The sequence below is a fragment of the Xiphias gladius genome, chromosome 23 (genome assembly GCF_016859285.1).
Source record: "Xiphias gladius isolate SHS-SW01 ecotype Sanya breed wild chromosome 23, ASM1685928v1, whole genome shotgun sequence".
NCBI lineage: Eukaryota > Metazoa > Chordata > Actinopteri > Istiophoriformes > Xiphiidae > Xiphias > Xiphias gladius.
In genome coordinates, this window is record NC_053422.1 from 26,781,292 (window position 1) to 26,795,411 (window position 14,120).

General features: G+C 40.2%; 1 protein-coding gene across 1 annotated transcript; it reads right to left on the reverse strand.

Annotated features, from left to right (window-relative positions):
* Positions 1 to 585: 585 nt before the first annotated feature.
* hspa9 (heat shock protein 9) lies at positions 586 to 12,526 on the reverse strand. The gene is made up of 16 exons (XM_040120432.1): positions 12,212 to 12,526; positions 10,411 to 10,469; positions 9,996 to 10,083; positions 8,770 to 8,951; positions 8,344 to 8,468; positions 8,176 to 8,249; positions 6,458 to 6,564; positions 6,142 to 6,304; positions 5,948 to 6,040; positions 5,427 to 5,636; positions 4,783 to 5,010; positions 4,434 to 4,656; positions 3,780 to 3,874; positions 3,440 to 3,532; positions 3,047 to 3,187; positions 586 to 2,082 (listed from the first exon to the last, which is right to left on the reverse strand). Exons 1-16 carry the CDS (start codon positions 12,290 to 12,292, stop codon positions 2,011 to 2,013), a joined length of 2,034 nt encoding a protein of 677 aa, XP_039976366.1. The 5' UTR covers positions 12,293 to 12,526; the 3' UTR covers positions 586 to 2,010.
* Positions 12,527 to 14,120: the final 1,594 nt, after the last annotated feature.

The following is a 14,120-nucleotide window of genomic DNA, read 5'->3' on the forward strand; positions in this document are numbered from 1 at the left end:
AGTGACGGCCTGAAGTCTTTGACCCACAGCCATCAGCAGACGCTTTCTATCTTCCCTGGTGATGCTCTCCCAGAGTTCCACTGCCTTCAGCTCTTGCTTGTTGTGGGGTCTCTCCGCTTTGAGTCTGGTCACCACCGAATGGAACGCTGCTTAGTCGGACTGAGATCAGGTGACTCGGCCACTCGAGAATATTCAACCTCTTCACCCTGAAAAGCTCTGTGGTTGTTTTGGCTGTGTGTTTAGGATCAATGTCCTGCTGAATGATGGAATGTCTTCCAATGAATTTTGATGCATTTGCCTGAATCTGCGTCCACAGAATGCTCCTGTGTACCTCTGCATTCATCCTGTTGCTTGCGTCAGCAGTGAAATCATCAATAAATGTCAGTGTGCCAGTTCCATTGCAGCAATACATGCCTCCCCACACCACAATGGCGTTTTTAATTCATTTACTTCACAAACTTAAGTTTGATTTATCCAACTTCGTTAATCCTTCGTTTTGCTTCCCCCTGAGCCAGGATTGCAATAATGTCAATTAAGTGGAAACAGGAATGATTAACATACTGTACATCATGTGCCTACAGTAAATCACAGTGTTACATTCCAGATTTTTATTAGAAAAAAAACAGTAGGTTATTGACTCTCAATTTCTCTCTCCAATAATATAATCACATTGTCCTGAAAAAACAAAAACAAAAACAGAACACCCCCCCACCTTTCAAGTCAATACACTGTTCCCTTCATATGAAGAGCTTCCTGGATCACTATCAGGCAGGTATGCAGCAACAATCACATTACATAGAGCAGTTTATGGCAGCAACCAATCTTTCATCTGGAGGGGAATGACAGAGCTGGGTTCATATTTCACAAATCCTCTACTGGTTTCCTTGTATCCCAACTCTTCATTTAGTCATCTGTCTGGGATGGAAGGTAAACTAAGGCCTCATCCTCTATTGTGCAACTTTAACATCCAGATTCCCCAAACTCAGTTCAACTGAAGTCAGTGGTACCTTCAGACATGTTTTTACAGTCAGTACTCTGCTGTGTTTAAAGAGGAAAGAACTAAAAGAACAAGCCTGACATTCTTACATATCAAATGTGAGACATCAATATATACTTATGTATTTCTAATATGTCCCCGTTGTTTACTCTAGCCTGACATCCCCTGGGCTAAAAAAGCCTGTATAAAATGTCAGGACAGAGGAAATGGAACAAATAGGATCAAGATTCCTCTCTGAGTTGTGTAGATGCATCTTTACAGATTTCAAGAATAAAAGTGATGAAAAGAAAACCACCTCAATACCACAGTTCTGCATTAGTTTGCAAGCTTAGAGTGCACTTAGGACTGCTGAGAAGTGGAAGTTTGACATAAAAGTCAAATATACTTTAAATATTTTTGTACAGCAACTTCCCACCTACAAGTTGTTACGGGTGCACTATTAAAACAAGAGAGCTATAACTGATGTAAAGCACTGTACATTATATTATGTAGGCATAGTAAAGTAGGGCTGTCCTCTGCACCACAGCTCAAAAGAAAGGTACAAGCTTTCATCTGACTGAACTAGTACGAACACAAACTGCTATAAACAAGCCTGCCTGCTGCAGATGACTGAGCATGAACAACAGAAGAAAGCTACATGATGTCTTAGACGACGGAAATTACTTTTACTACCTCAGAATGGAAATTAACAGCTTTGGAAAAATAAACATACAAGACATTGTTTTTGAGACAATTAAATTACAAACAGACAAAGGTATAACAGGACATGGAAGAGCATACACTGACGTTTATCTTTTCGCTAGAGTGTTTCACTGCCAAAACACAGCAGAATACTTTACAGTGGGGTACACAAGTCTGAATAGGAAAGTGAAGCCGGACTTGTGGACCCCACTGTATTACAATGAGAATGACTAAGATTCAGCTTGTCACTCAAGACTGCCACCCACCCCGTCCACTCCACCCATGAGCCCAACAGTCCTCCATTGTCATGGAAACCAGGCGACAACCAAGTGTTACTGCTGGCCTTCTTTCTTCTCTCCCTCTGATGAGCTCGAGCTGCTGTTGGTGTCCCGCTCTGCTGCCATCTGCAGGAAGAAGGGCGTAAGTTAAAAGAGGTACAGTAAGTAATATTACTTTTAGATATGTTTGGAGTGTAGCCAGTAACCCTTTATTTTAAAAAGGTCCATAACATCTTAATTATTTTCTGATAGTTTCTTTTTGACAGACAGAACTATGTAAATTGGTAGGTTTGACCAAATTACTAATAGTAAAATAGTCAGTGATCAATTGCTACATTCCAATTAATTACAAATAATGGGTAATGTAACCGAGTTTCTTTTAGTTAGTGCATAGCAGACGAGTTGAAAATTCAACAATGTAAAATTTGTCTGCAAGAAACTATTAATGGATCTTAGACAATAAATCGATTAATCAATTAGGCAGGTGACGGGTAATAATCTGCACTTATTTAAATAATCAACCATTAAAGTAATTTTTCAAACAAAAATGTGACACATTCCCTTTGTTACGGATTCTAAATTGTGATGCTTTTATTTGTCTGTTTTGATAGATTTTACTGAAGAGATTTAGGTTTTCGAGTGATGGTCAGACAAAAAACTATTTGATCAGGTTTTGGGGTCATTTTTCACTATATCCTGACATTTTATAGACCAAAAGCTACATCGATTAAATAAAAAATAAATAAATAAATAAAAATAAATAAATATATGCTCATTAGATTCCCTTAGACACTCTGTTTTCAGTTAACATTTCATTGTTGTCTGTGTGTAAAGTTAATTACAAAGTTCCACTTCAATGCTGTCAGGCTGGATAAGTTCTGTTTCTGTGGGGTATGTAGAGAAAAGATGAAGGCCAATGTTCAGTTGAAAGTGTTTATCTTCTACAGACGCTGAGTTGGAAGAACACAAGCTGACTTTCTGGGAAACATGGTAGATGGTAGGAAGATCTCAACCGTGATATAAACAGGTTCCTGAATAGCATCTGTTTTTAACTGTTGTTACATTCTGACAGGGTGAGTGCTGTTCCTACCTTCTTGTAGGCCATTTCGAAGAGTTTGAGTGACGCCTGCTGCAAGTTAGTGGCAGCCTGTTTGATGTTCTCTCCTGTTTCTGAGTCCTTGTTGGCCAGAAGATTTCTGACCTTTGAGATCTCCTCCTTCAGCTTGGTGCACTGTGAATGGGCGGATCGCAGATGAAACATGAATGAATTCAGCTGGGTCATGTGTAAAGGCATGAGCAGAACAAACTCACTTTATGTCATACCAATACAAAACCCCTGTCAAGTCTTATGCTGTATACGCCAGTACCGACAAGTGATCTTCGTGATACAAATACATAGTGCTGCAGACAGCGTTAGCTGTAAATTATCAAGTAATGGGCAAGTTACAGCAGTATGACTCTCCCTCACTCCCTCATGTTTTACCTCATCAGCAGGAAGCTGGTCCTTAAACTCCTCCATCTTGGATTCTGTGTCCTGGACGATTCCTTCAGCCATGTTGACGGCCTCCACACGGTCCTACATGCAAAAAAAAAAAAAAAAAAAAAAAAAAAGTGATGGAATAGAGTAGTCAGTTAACATTTAATAGGCATATTGTAATAATGCTGAACCAAGAGCTCGAACAAGACTACACATAAATTTGCAGTTACCATCAGTTAGAAAAACCTAGCAGGTCTGAGTATCCATCACTAAATTTAGAATCAACTTCAGATGCATAGACTCATCAGTTCCAGTTTAATTCAATTTTGCTGTTGGTAGCCTCTACCTTTCTCCTCCTGTCCTCTTCTGCATACTTCTCAGCATTTTTGATCATGTTCTCAATGTCGTCCTTACTGAGACCTCCTGATGACTGGATCACAACTGAGGAAGAGGAAGACAGATGAGACGATGTTTTACACAACAAGCAGCAGTAGGACATTTGGCTAATCTGTTAATTAAAACTAGCGAGTCAAAAGCTGTAAAGCTGTTTTTATGAAAGCCAGATATTTTAATTTACTTGAACAACATTCTGTCTCTAAGCGTATCGAGTATCTTACAAGAAAGTGCTGGAGCTGTTTGGTCCTAAGTGGTTACAGCTACAGTCCATACATTTTAGCTTTCAGAATTTATTCCTTCTTGCTGAGGACTGCAAAAATCAAACATGAACGCTAAACCAAGTGATCTGATGAGACATTCACTTACATTCAGCAAACGTGAATAAAATTCCTTGTATAATACTGTAGCTTGGTTACTAGTAAGAACTGGCATTCTTCAAATGAACATACTAAAACCTAAATTTAGGGGCTCAGTGGAAAATTTCTAGTTATTGTGGAATTTGAGAGATGATTAAAACCGCAGAAGCGAGAACTCAGAATACCTTCACAACATTTTAAAATGTATTGGAAAATTGTTCAGGAATCTTTGTGTAGCTGACACTTACTTTGCTGTTCGCGGCCTGTGCCCTTGTCCTTGGCGGAGACGTGGACGATACCATTGGCATCAATGTCAAAGGTGACCTCAATCTGAGGTACCCCGCGGGGGGCGGGTGGGATCCCCACCAGAGTGAACTGACCCAGCACCTTGTTGTCTGCGGCCATCTCTCTCTCACCCTGACACACCTTGATCTCTACCTGAGTCTGACCATCAGCTGCTGTGGAGAACACCTGGAAGGGAGCAGAGTAGTCAGGAGTGACAACGTGGTATTTTAGGTCAAGTTGTGTTTACATTTTTAACCTACCAAATCCTTTTTCCTAATGGTGTCAACATGACTGCAGCTACGGTGTAAGTACCTGGCTCTTCTTGGTGGGAATTGTGGTGTTCCTGTTGATGAGTTTGGTGAAGACTCCACCCAGAGTCTCAATACCCAGCGACAACGGTGTCACATCCAACAGCAGCACGTCAGTGACATCACCGGCCAAGACACCACCCTGGATTGCTGCTCCAATGGCAACGGCTTCATCAGGGTTTACAGACTTGCTGGGAGCACGGCCAAACAGGTCCTGAACTGTCTGCTGAACCTATAGAAAGACAAACAAGTGTTTTTCTTGTTTAGTAGTTGTGTAGTACAGTTAAATTAAGTCATAAATTTAAGTGTGTCTGTTCTTATGCTGCTCAACATCTAACAATGTTGCTGAAACCTTCCACAAAAATATAATCCACATTACTTTTAATTTTGACCAGCAGATGTCACTCTTCACACCAGTGACTGGATTATGTCAAACTCTACAATCATACTCTAAATACATTACATTTATACATTTTAGGTATTGTGTTAGTATGCAACCTGGACCCAAATCTTTTTTTGTATTCAGATAAAAAGACCACAATGGCCATAAGTCTTCGAATTTGTTGTGTCATGAGAGTTTGCTGTGTGTGGGGTCGTTTGTTGGGTCGTGTACACTTAGAATTCATACTGTGTATGCATGTTGTGTACCTTGGGCATGCGGGTCATGCCTCCGACCAGCAGCACCTCTCCAATGTCTCCCTTGGATACCTCTGCATCCTGCATGGCCTTCTGACATGGAGCCACCGTGCGGCGGATCAAGTCAGCCACGATGCCCTCAAACTGTGCGCGGGTCAGCTTCATGTTGAGATGTTTGGGACCAGAAGCGTCCATGGTCAGGTAGGGAAGGTTGATGTCAGTCTGGGACAGAGAGCAACCATATTGTGATGACAAATATACACATACATACACACACACAGACACACACACACAGACTGACAGCCGAGTTGTGGGTTTAAGGATGAAAGTAATCTCAGGTAAGTGAAGAATGCACACACTCACTGCCAAATATTTTTTAGTGACTATGCTCTGAACGGGCCAAGTCTGGTGGTAAATTCCTTTTTGTATCTGATCTAAACCAATATCTTAATTGGTCCTGAATGAATATGGAGCTGACACCACTTTAAATCCGTATGTTTGACTGCATGAACTCATTTGTATCATGTATGTACCTGCAGTGAAGAAGACAGCTCACACTTGGCCTTCTCAGCAGCCTCTCGGACTCTCTGAAGAGCCATGTTGTCTTTCATCAGATCCACACCAGACTGGAATGACAAGACATAACAACGCACATGAAAAACTCAAAAAACACAGACTGAACAATATATGAGAGGCTTATCTAAAGATAGAGACTTAAATTATGCACCTCTCGCTTGAATTCCTTGACGATGTGTTTGAGGAGATGCTGATCAAAGTCTTCTCCTCCCAGGAAGGTGTCACCGTTGGTGGACTTCACCTCAAAAACACCTTTCTGGATCTCCAGGACTGAGATATCAAACGTACCTCCACCAAGATCATACACGGCAATACTGAAAACCGACATGAGTTGGTTTTATAACACAGGCTCACCAAGGTAAAACATTTAATAAGCTGTCTAATCATTTGTTTCCATGTTCAATAAGAACTGGTACTAGTGACTGTAGTAACACCAACAATGGCAGTGTTTGTTCCTCTCCACTCACATCTTATCCTGGGTTTTGTCCAGGCCGTAGGCCAGAGCAGCGGCTGTTGGCTCGTTGATCACACGCAGGACATTCAGCCCAGCTATCTGACCAGCATCTTTAGTAGCCTGAGAATCAAAGAAATACATCAGAAAACTGATAAATGTTGTGAGGTGTTGGCCATTTAATAATTTGTCCACACTAGGAAAGTGTTAAAATATGACTAATGTGATATGACTACTAGGGTTCTTCAGGGTTCACCAACTTCCAGAACTTGAAATACTCCATAGAACGCAATTTAATATCTGTTACACCATCATATCAGCCAAAATTTTAACGTGTAATGCATGTATGATTTATATGACAGATTTTTTTAAATACATCCCAGCAGTCTGTAAGAATAATTCCATATGAAGGATTCTTTAAATTAATTCTACCTGGACTCAGATAAGTGGTAGAAAAGGGCTGGATGGATTAACCAGTTAAAAATGAATTTATGTACATTCAAATTTTTGCTAAAATGAGTTGATCAGGTTCCTATCTACCGTAGCTTGTAGTAGTGACGGTGTTTGAGACAGGTCTGATGGTGCCAACTGAAACTCCACAGAACAAAAAAAAGGATTGAACAGCCTCCTGCAGCCCAATCCACTGTCACGGCAATCCCACTTTTGGTTTACACCGATCAGACCCAACATTCAAACTAGTTACCGGTTTTAATGTTGAGTATTTGGATAGTTAAAAACACATTTTGTTTAGAGTTTCAGCACATTTAATTTGAAATAAAATAAATGATACTGCACTAAAAGGCCTGGTCTCAGCATTAATTTGTGTAAGTTTACAGCAGTATGGAAAGAACTGTGTGGGAGATAGAGCCCTTTAAACACAGAGTGCCCAAAGTTTAGGGGTTCAAAAGTAATTGGACACTTGGGTACTAAATGTTTCTCGGGTAGCTGTGTGTCATTTAAATGTTAGGTCATACACAGAAAAAGCTCACAAGATGCACAGAGTGGACAGAGTTGACAGCTGCCATTTACATTGAGGTGGACTTGTCTGTCAATATGAGCAGTAAAAAGGTCACCACGCAAGTGAAGAAGATAATAATGAGGCTCAAAAAAACCAAAAACAAAGCAAAACTCAATCAGAGAGATATCAAAGGTAGTTGGTTTACCAAAATCAGCTGTTGGGTACATTCTCAAAAAGCAGGTGCACACAGGAAGACTAGAAAATGGCAAATGAGCTGGGAGACAAAGGAGCATAAGACTTGATGAGCAGAAAATCATTTGCATGGTGAAGAAAAACACTAATATGACTGCACAGCAAGTCAAGAATGCTCTCTGATATGAAGGCGGACATGTTTCCTTGTCAACCACAAGGAGAAGACTTCATGACCAGAAGCTAAAAGGATTCACCACAAGATGCCAACCCCTGGTAAACCTCAACAACAGAAAGGCCAAGCTGCAGTTCACAAAAACACACAAAAGAAACTGGTAGCGTTCTGGACTAAAGTTCTATGGACTGATGGAACAAAAATCAACCTCTGTCAAAATGATGGAAAGAGGAAAGCGTGGAGAAAAAAAAAAGGAACAGTTCCAGACCCAAAACCATCACCGCATCTGTCAAACAGCTATGGTTCTGTTATGGCTCGGACATGTATGGCTCCAAGTGTAAAAATTGGTAACTGGTTTTACTGGTGACAAAGACGTGTGTGTGTGTGTGTGTGTGTGTGTGTGTGTCTATACCTGTCTCTGAGAATCATTGAAGTAGGCTGGTACAGTGATGACAGCGTTCTTCACTTTGGTTCCCAGGTAGTTCTCTGCAACACAAATACCACATTATAACCAAAACCACTGCTCACATGTTGTGAAATAAAGACTAGGAATATGTATCCAGTGAAATTGCAGTCATACCTGCAGTCTCCTTCATTTTAATAAGTACAAAAGCTCCAGCCTGGCTGGGGGAGTACATTTTCCCATGAGCCTCTACCCAAGCGTCACCATTAGATGCACGTACGATCTTGTAGGGTACGTTCTTCCTGTTAATGAAAAGACAATTTTCACTTAGTCTGATGAGTGTAGTCTGTGAATCTATTTGTTCAGAGATCTATAAATCACACACACTGCTGACTGTACATTGTCGAATATATGGGTATAAGTGTTTCGACTCGGACTGTATCCACCATTTATTTAAAAAAAAAAAAAAAAAAATTCCTAGAAACTTATACTGAGAAAGGTCTTTGAGGTGTAAGTGTAAAGCAATTATCAAACATTACTTCTGATATTGGTACATGCAATAATGCAGAATATTTTAATAAACAAGGCCAAAGATGAACTCACAGGTCTTTCTGGACCTCGGCGTCATCATAGCGACGTCCAATCAGTCTCTTGGTGGCGTACAAAGTGTTCTGAGGGTTGGTGACAGCCTGGCGTTTAGCAGGCATGCCCACCAGACGCTCCCCATCTGCTGTGAAAGCAATGACTGATGGAGTTGTCCTGGCTCCCTCTGCGTTCTCCAACACCTGAGAGGCAAAGAGAAATCCTTTGTTTGCTTTTTCAAACTTCATACTGGGCTCATCCCCATTCATCTACTGCTTTGTTTACTCCAAGTTGTCTGTCAAACTATAATCCTTTAAAATAGTTTTTCTTCCTGATTTTGGTGCAGAATGCATGTTATACTCTTAAATTAATAAATAAATCACTGTTACAAACAGATCCTTATTTCCATCCAACTACACTTAAGGAATGTTTTTAAAGACAATGACAGAATTTGGTTGGACAATATGAGGGGCGAAGAATATTAAAAACACATTTTGATAAGATGCAGTCCAGTACAACACCCCCAATATGACCTATGTAATAAACATAGTTGGCACCTCTGACAGGGTCAACAAAAACTGAACATTATAATCTTCCTAAATGTTGAATTTGTGGCAGATCTGTTGGACTGCTTTAAACTGTATGTGTGTACCAAATACAGTGGCAAGGGTGTGTATTTTTTAATAGGCAAGACTCTGGTCAAAGAAATTCTGAAGGCATCAGTGAGTAAATGGTATGAACTATCTATCAATCCTAGACCCAAGTGGGGAAAGTAAAAACTAGATACCTAAAGGCTCTATTTGTTAGTTGCACACATTAAATGCCTGTAGTTCAACAACGGTCAGAGGTCTCAAATGTTGTCTGACAAAGACAACAGGGTTATAGACTGGTGAAACAGTTTTTCAAACTATATGCCTGAGGGACAATAAGAAATTTCACCCCATTCAGGCTAAATTAGTTGCAACTATGACACCACTGAAGGTGTTCTGAAGACCAGACATTCTGCAGCACACTTAAGTGACATGGTAACAGCGTCATGACAAGTATAGTATAATCCAATTTAGAGAGAAACTTAAGATTTCTCAATGTGTGATGGGTTACATTTAGCTTTCAATTTTAACATACTGAACTGTTGAGGACAAAACGCTCACGTTGATCAGCTGAGCTATCAAAGGACCGCTTCAACCGAAACTGACCGCACAGTCTACTACGCATAACAAACGTGGGAGGTGTCTGCTCATCCTCACCTTGGCCTGTTTCCCCTCCATGACTGCAACACATGAGTTGGTAGTTCCCAGGTCAATGCCAATAACTGCACCCTTGATGGCCTCTGACCTGCAACACATGAACACTTATTATAAAGATATAATGTTTTACAAGGATGTTTTAACAATCTATAGTTTACTTCATCTTCAGAATATATTACTTTACATCTATAATTGTAATTAAATCTTTCCCTTAAGCACTCTACTATCAGACTACTTATGTGAGAAACTATTATTCTAAGTGGAATGTGGCTTGGAATAATCCACATTCATCATATATAGTGTTTACTCTAATGGAAATCTATTTCTTTTCACTCTGCTGAAAGTAACTGTTTCCCGTCTGCATTTTCAACAGGCTACTTCAAGTCATTTGAGGTATTTTTGTGCTTATACTTACGCATAGTCTCTCCTTGACAGGGCTCTGAGAGCATCTGGTTGGAAGCCAGTCCAGCATGCCTAGGAACACATCGCAAAACAGTAACACAGCTGTTATCAAATGTTGTCTTTTAGTAATAACCTAATAAAATGTGAATAATAATTAGTGTCTGTGTCTGTTCTATAATTTTACTCAATGCCACACAAATAATTCTGTAATCCATAACATGACATTGGAATAAAGAAAGTTTGATTTAAGACATTTATCAGAGTGGCCCAGTAGATAATGAGGAGGAAGAGAAAAAAAAAAAAAAAAAAAATCAAGACCAATCAAGATGGAAGACAAACAACATAAATATACCATAAACTTTTGGACTCTAGAGGTGATAAAATGTTGGAGTGCCACAGAACAGTCACGGATTACATGGTGAAAAGGCTGCACCCCTTCTGAAAAGCTGATGCACTGACATTTAGGTAAGCAAAGGTAAGAACAGAGTTAGAGTTAAGCTAGCTAGCCACCGTGACCTACAGCAAGAGCAGTGTTATATGTTCCGTTTGTTTAAGCTTGTCTGTATATTCGTCTAGCAACCACCTCCCTACAAAAGTTGTAAAACGTTTCCACTGGTGGAGCTTTTTACCAGTGAGGATGCACAAAAAACGACGTTACAGCAGAGAACCATCTCCATCCAGGACCAGGCAGAGAAGGAAAGTGTCAACATATGCCACCAACTGTTACATCTGACGACCCTGCTGCCTGGCGGTGGAAACTGCAAATGATTTACCCTTTACCATCAGACATGGCCTTTTCGTATTCGCATGTCAAGGCCTCCTCTACACCTACTGACCAAGTCTTCTCCACTGCAGGAGACACAGTCTTTCCCCAACGCTCGGGCAAACCTAATTATGGAGTTCTTACATGTGCTAGCCTGGACCAAGTTTTGAGTTTTGTACATTTACAATTATGCAAGTGCGCCAAGCACCACATTCAGACCCTCTTGCTTCTCTCTCTTCATCACCCACATGGGCTGCAGCTGCCTAAACTGTAAGTTAAGTGGTTTTTAGACTGCTGCCGATCGTGTTGTCATTTTGACGGGTCTCAGTGTTACGGTTACAGTACAGTGAATGATAAAGGAATGACACCAACTGTTATTATGAATAAGAGTGAATATGTCATGACTTGTATCAAGGCTCTCATAAATGAAAGGCTTTTTTTTTCTGTTAAATAAGTGTGTGACCTGTTTTGACCCCGCCCCTCAAAGAATCACAATCCCGAATGGTTAAGAATAGATAAGTTGATAAAATGGGCAGAATTGGAATCAGAGTCGTTCAAATCCAAAGGATACCCAGCCTGTGTTGGGGGTTCACCTCACTGAAGGTCACTGATCGTCTCATCTGCTACAGCCGGGCGAACCGCTGTCTCACATCCCACATGCTAACTCAGATGTTTAAATGAATGGCACACAAATTCAGTTTAGGTTTACACCAAATGCAGCGTGTGTTTTAGCCAGACGATTGACAGATAAAGATGTCAAACGTAAGATGACACACGTTAGTTTAGCCCCTCACACGTCAAATTACTCCAACAAAGCAAAGCAACGATGACCAGACAGACTGGTGATGTTATTTTGCATAACACCACTAGATGTAAGTGTTTTTTTTATGTCAGTTTAATAGCAGTTATTTAGAGAGTCACGATTAAGTAAGATGGCCTCAAGCTAACTGTTAGCATGCTAAGCTAGCCGGACTTCGACACACGATCGGATAAGTCGTCTCATAATAATAGTCGACATTTATTTGCTAGCACGAGTACGTTTGAAACTAACCTTCTTGATCAAAGAGGACACATTCCTTGTACAGCTCCTTGTCGGCAGAGTCCTTGAAACGCTTCTAGCGACGCTCAACATTCTGACAATTCGGCTAACTGTGACTCAATTTGATAAAAACGTTCGCAGCGTTTAATGTCAAAGTTAAACTCCCCGCACTGCTGCAGAACGAAGGATGGGTAAAAGCTGTAAAATCTCCGGGTGTCTTCAGACTTCCAGACGGCGTGTCCAGGGGGAAAGCTCGAGAGCTTAGGTCCGGCGGAACTGCTTGTCTTTGGACTTAAAGAGCAAAGGAACTGCGAAGCTTCTTCTGGAATTATCCAACACATGTTGCACCAGGAGCGCCAAAGGACCCCAAATCGGGTCGCTAAATTTACTGCCTGAATGATTTTATCAGTTAAAAAAAATATTGTAGAACTATCTACGAATATACCATACATGTTTTATATCTAATCAGATATAATTAAGACATTTTCCGTTTTTTATGTAAAAACTTGACACATTTTCCTATTTTTTTGACCTTGTTTAGATTATGCACAGAACAGGGCACACACACATGGTGGGCATGTGAAGGTCATGATGTAACAAGGGGTTCGCGGGGGTTTCATGTGTGTTACATCAGGGATGTTGATCGAACATACCTGCTGTAGCATGAAATATTCTTGTCAATGCAGAAACTGGTATGTACACATAATCATATGTGTAAAATGTAATGATAATACGCATAGTGTGTGCCTGTGGTCTGTGTGCTAATGCTTCCATTTCTACCCAAATTTCCTCCGGCATTATAATAAAGCTGAAGCTAGATTAGTTTACATTCATGTTCCTGTACATATGAGGAGTCTGTGTCTGGAACACAGCTGGGAGCAAACCCTTTTCCATTGCCATCCAGTGGAATTTTTCTAAGTTTGGTAAAACTGACCTCAACACACAGTGTGGTGATACTGCACTAGTGCAAGGATTGCTCACCCATCTTTCAGGGAAAGGGATGCAAAGGAGGAGAAGAGAAATGAGGTGATTAGTCTGCAGGGCACATGGATCACGTTTTGGTATATTTTCTTTACATACTTCCAGCATCTGCATAATTTTCAGTGATGCCCACGTATTTGATTTGCCGAGGAAGAGGCCTTCTCTCAAGCAAGGACTTGCAACAAACAATTATTTTTGTTAACCATTTTTCTGTCTTAATTATTAATTTTAAAACTAGTGAAAAATTCCTGTCACAATTTCCTTAAGTTCACGGTGAAATCTTCAGATGTCTGGCTTTACCTGACCGATACCCAAAGATATTTAGTTTACTATTGTGTAAGACTAAGAAAAACAGGAAATCACCACAATGGAAGATCTGGAACTAGAAATGTCGTTGCGTTTTTTGCATGAAAAGTGACTCATCACACAATTAACTGATTATCAAAATATTTGTGGACTAGTTCTCTGTCAATGAACTAGTGAATTAATTGACTAATAGTTTAATTTCTATTGTCAGCATCCCACGGGGACCGTTCCCCTCAGGTAACAAAGTCAGTACAGCATAGTCTTTGAGACGTGACATCAGCACGCAGTGTCTAATATTGCCCACTGGGTGGCAGAAAGGAATAAATGAAGAAGCCATGGGACATCTGCGTACATCAAATGGAGGAAGGTTGGGCTTGTAAATGTAACTATAAAGAGTACTGTTTTGACCTGCTCTATACCAAAAGTGCCCTGAGATAACCTTTGTTATGATTTGGTGCTATATAGATAAAATTGAGTTGAATAGAATTGAAATAAACAATGAAAAAACCTCATTCAAGACACCTGGTCACCTTTTTGTTTTGTCTATAAATTGATTCATGGAAAAAAATGTTATAGTTGTTATTCTTTATATTTACTTTATTACATTATCATGATTTTGGTCATGTCTGTCCAG

Excerpts from the sequence above, each read along its gene's own strand:
- hspa9 (XM_040120432.1), bottom strand. The coding sequence starts at position 12,292 with ATGTTGAGCGTCGCTAGAAGCGTTTCAAGGACTCTGCCGACAAGGAGC. Across the intron at positions 6,041-6,141 it reads TCAAGGAATTCAAGCGAGAG|TCTGGTGTGGATCTGATGAA; the intron begins GTGCATAATTTA and ends TTGTCATTCCAG. Across the intron at positions 5,637-5,947 it reads AGCTGTCTTCTTCACTGCAG|ACTGACATCAACCTTCCCTA; the intron begins GTACATACATGA and ends TCTCTGTCCCAG.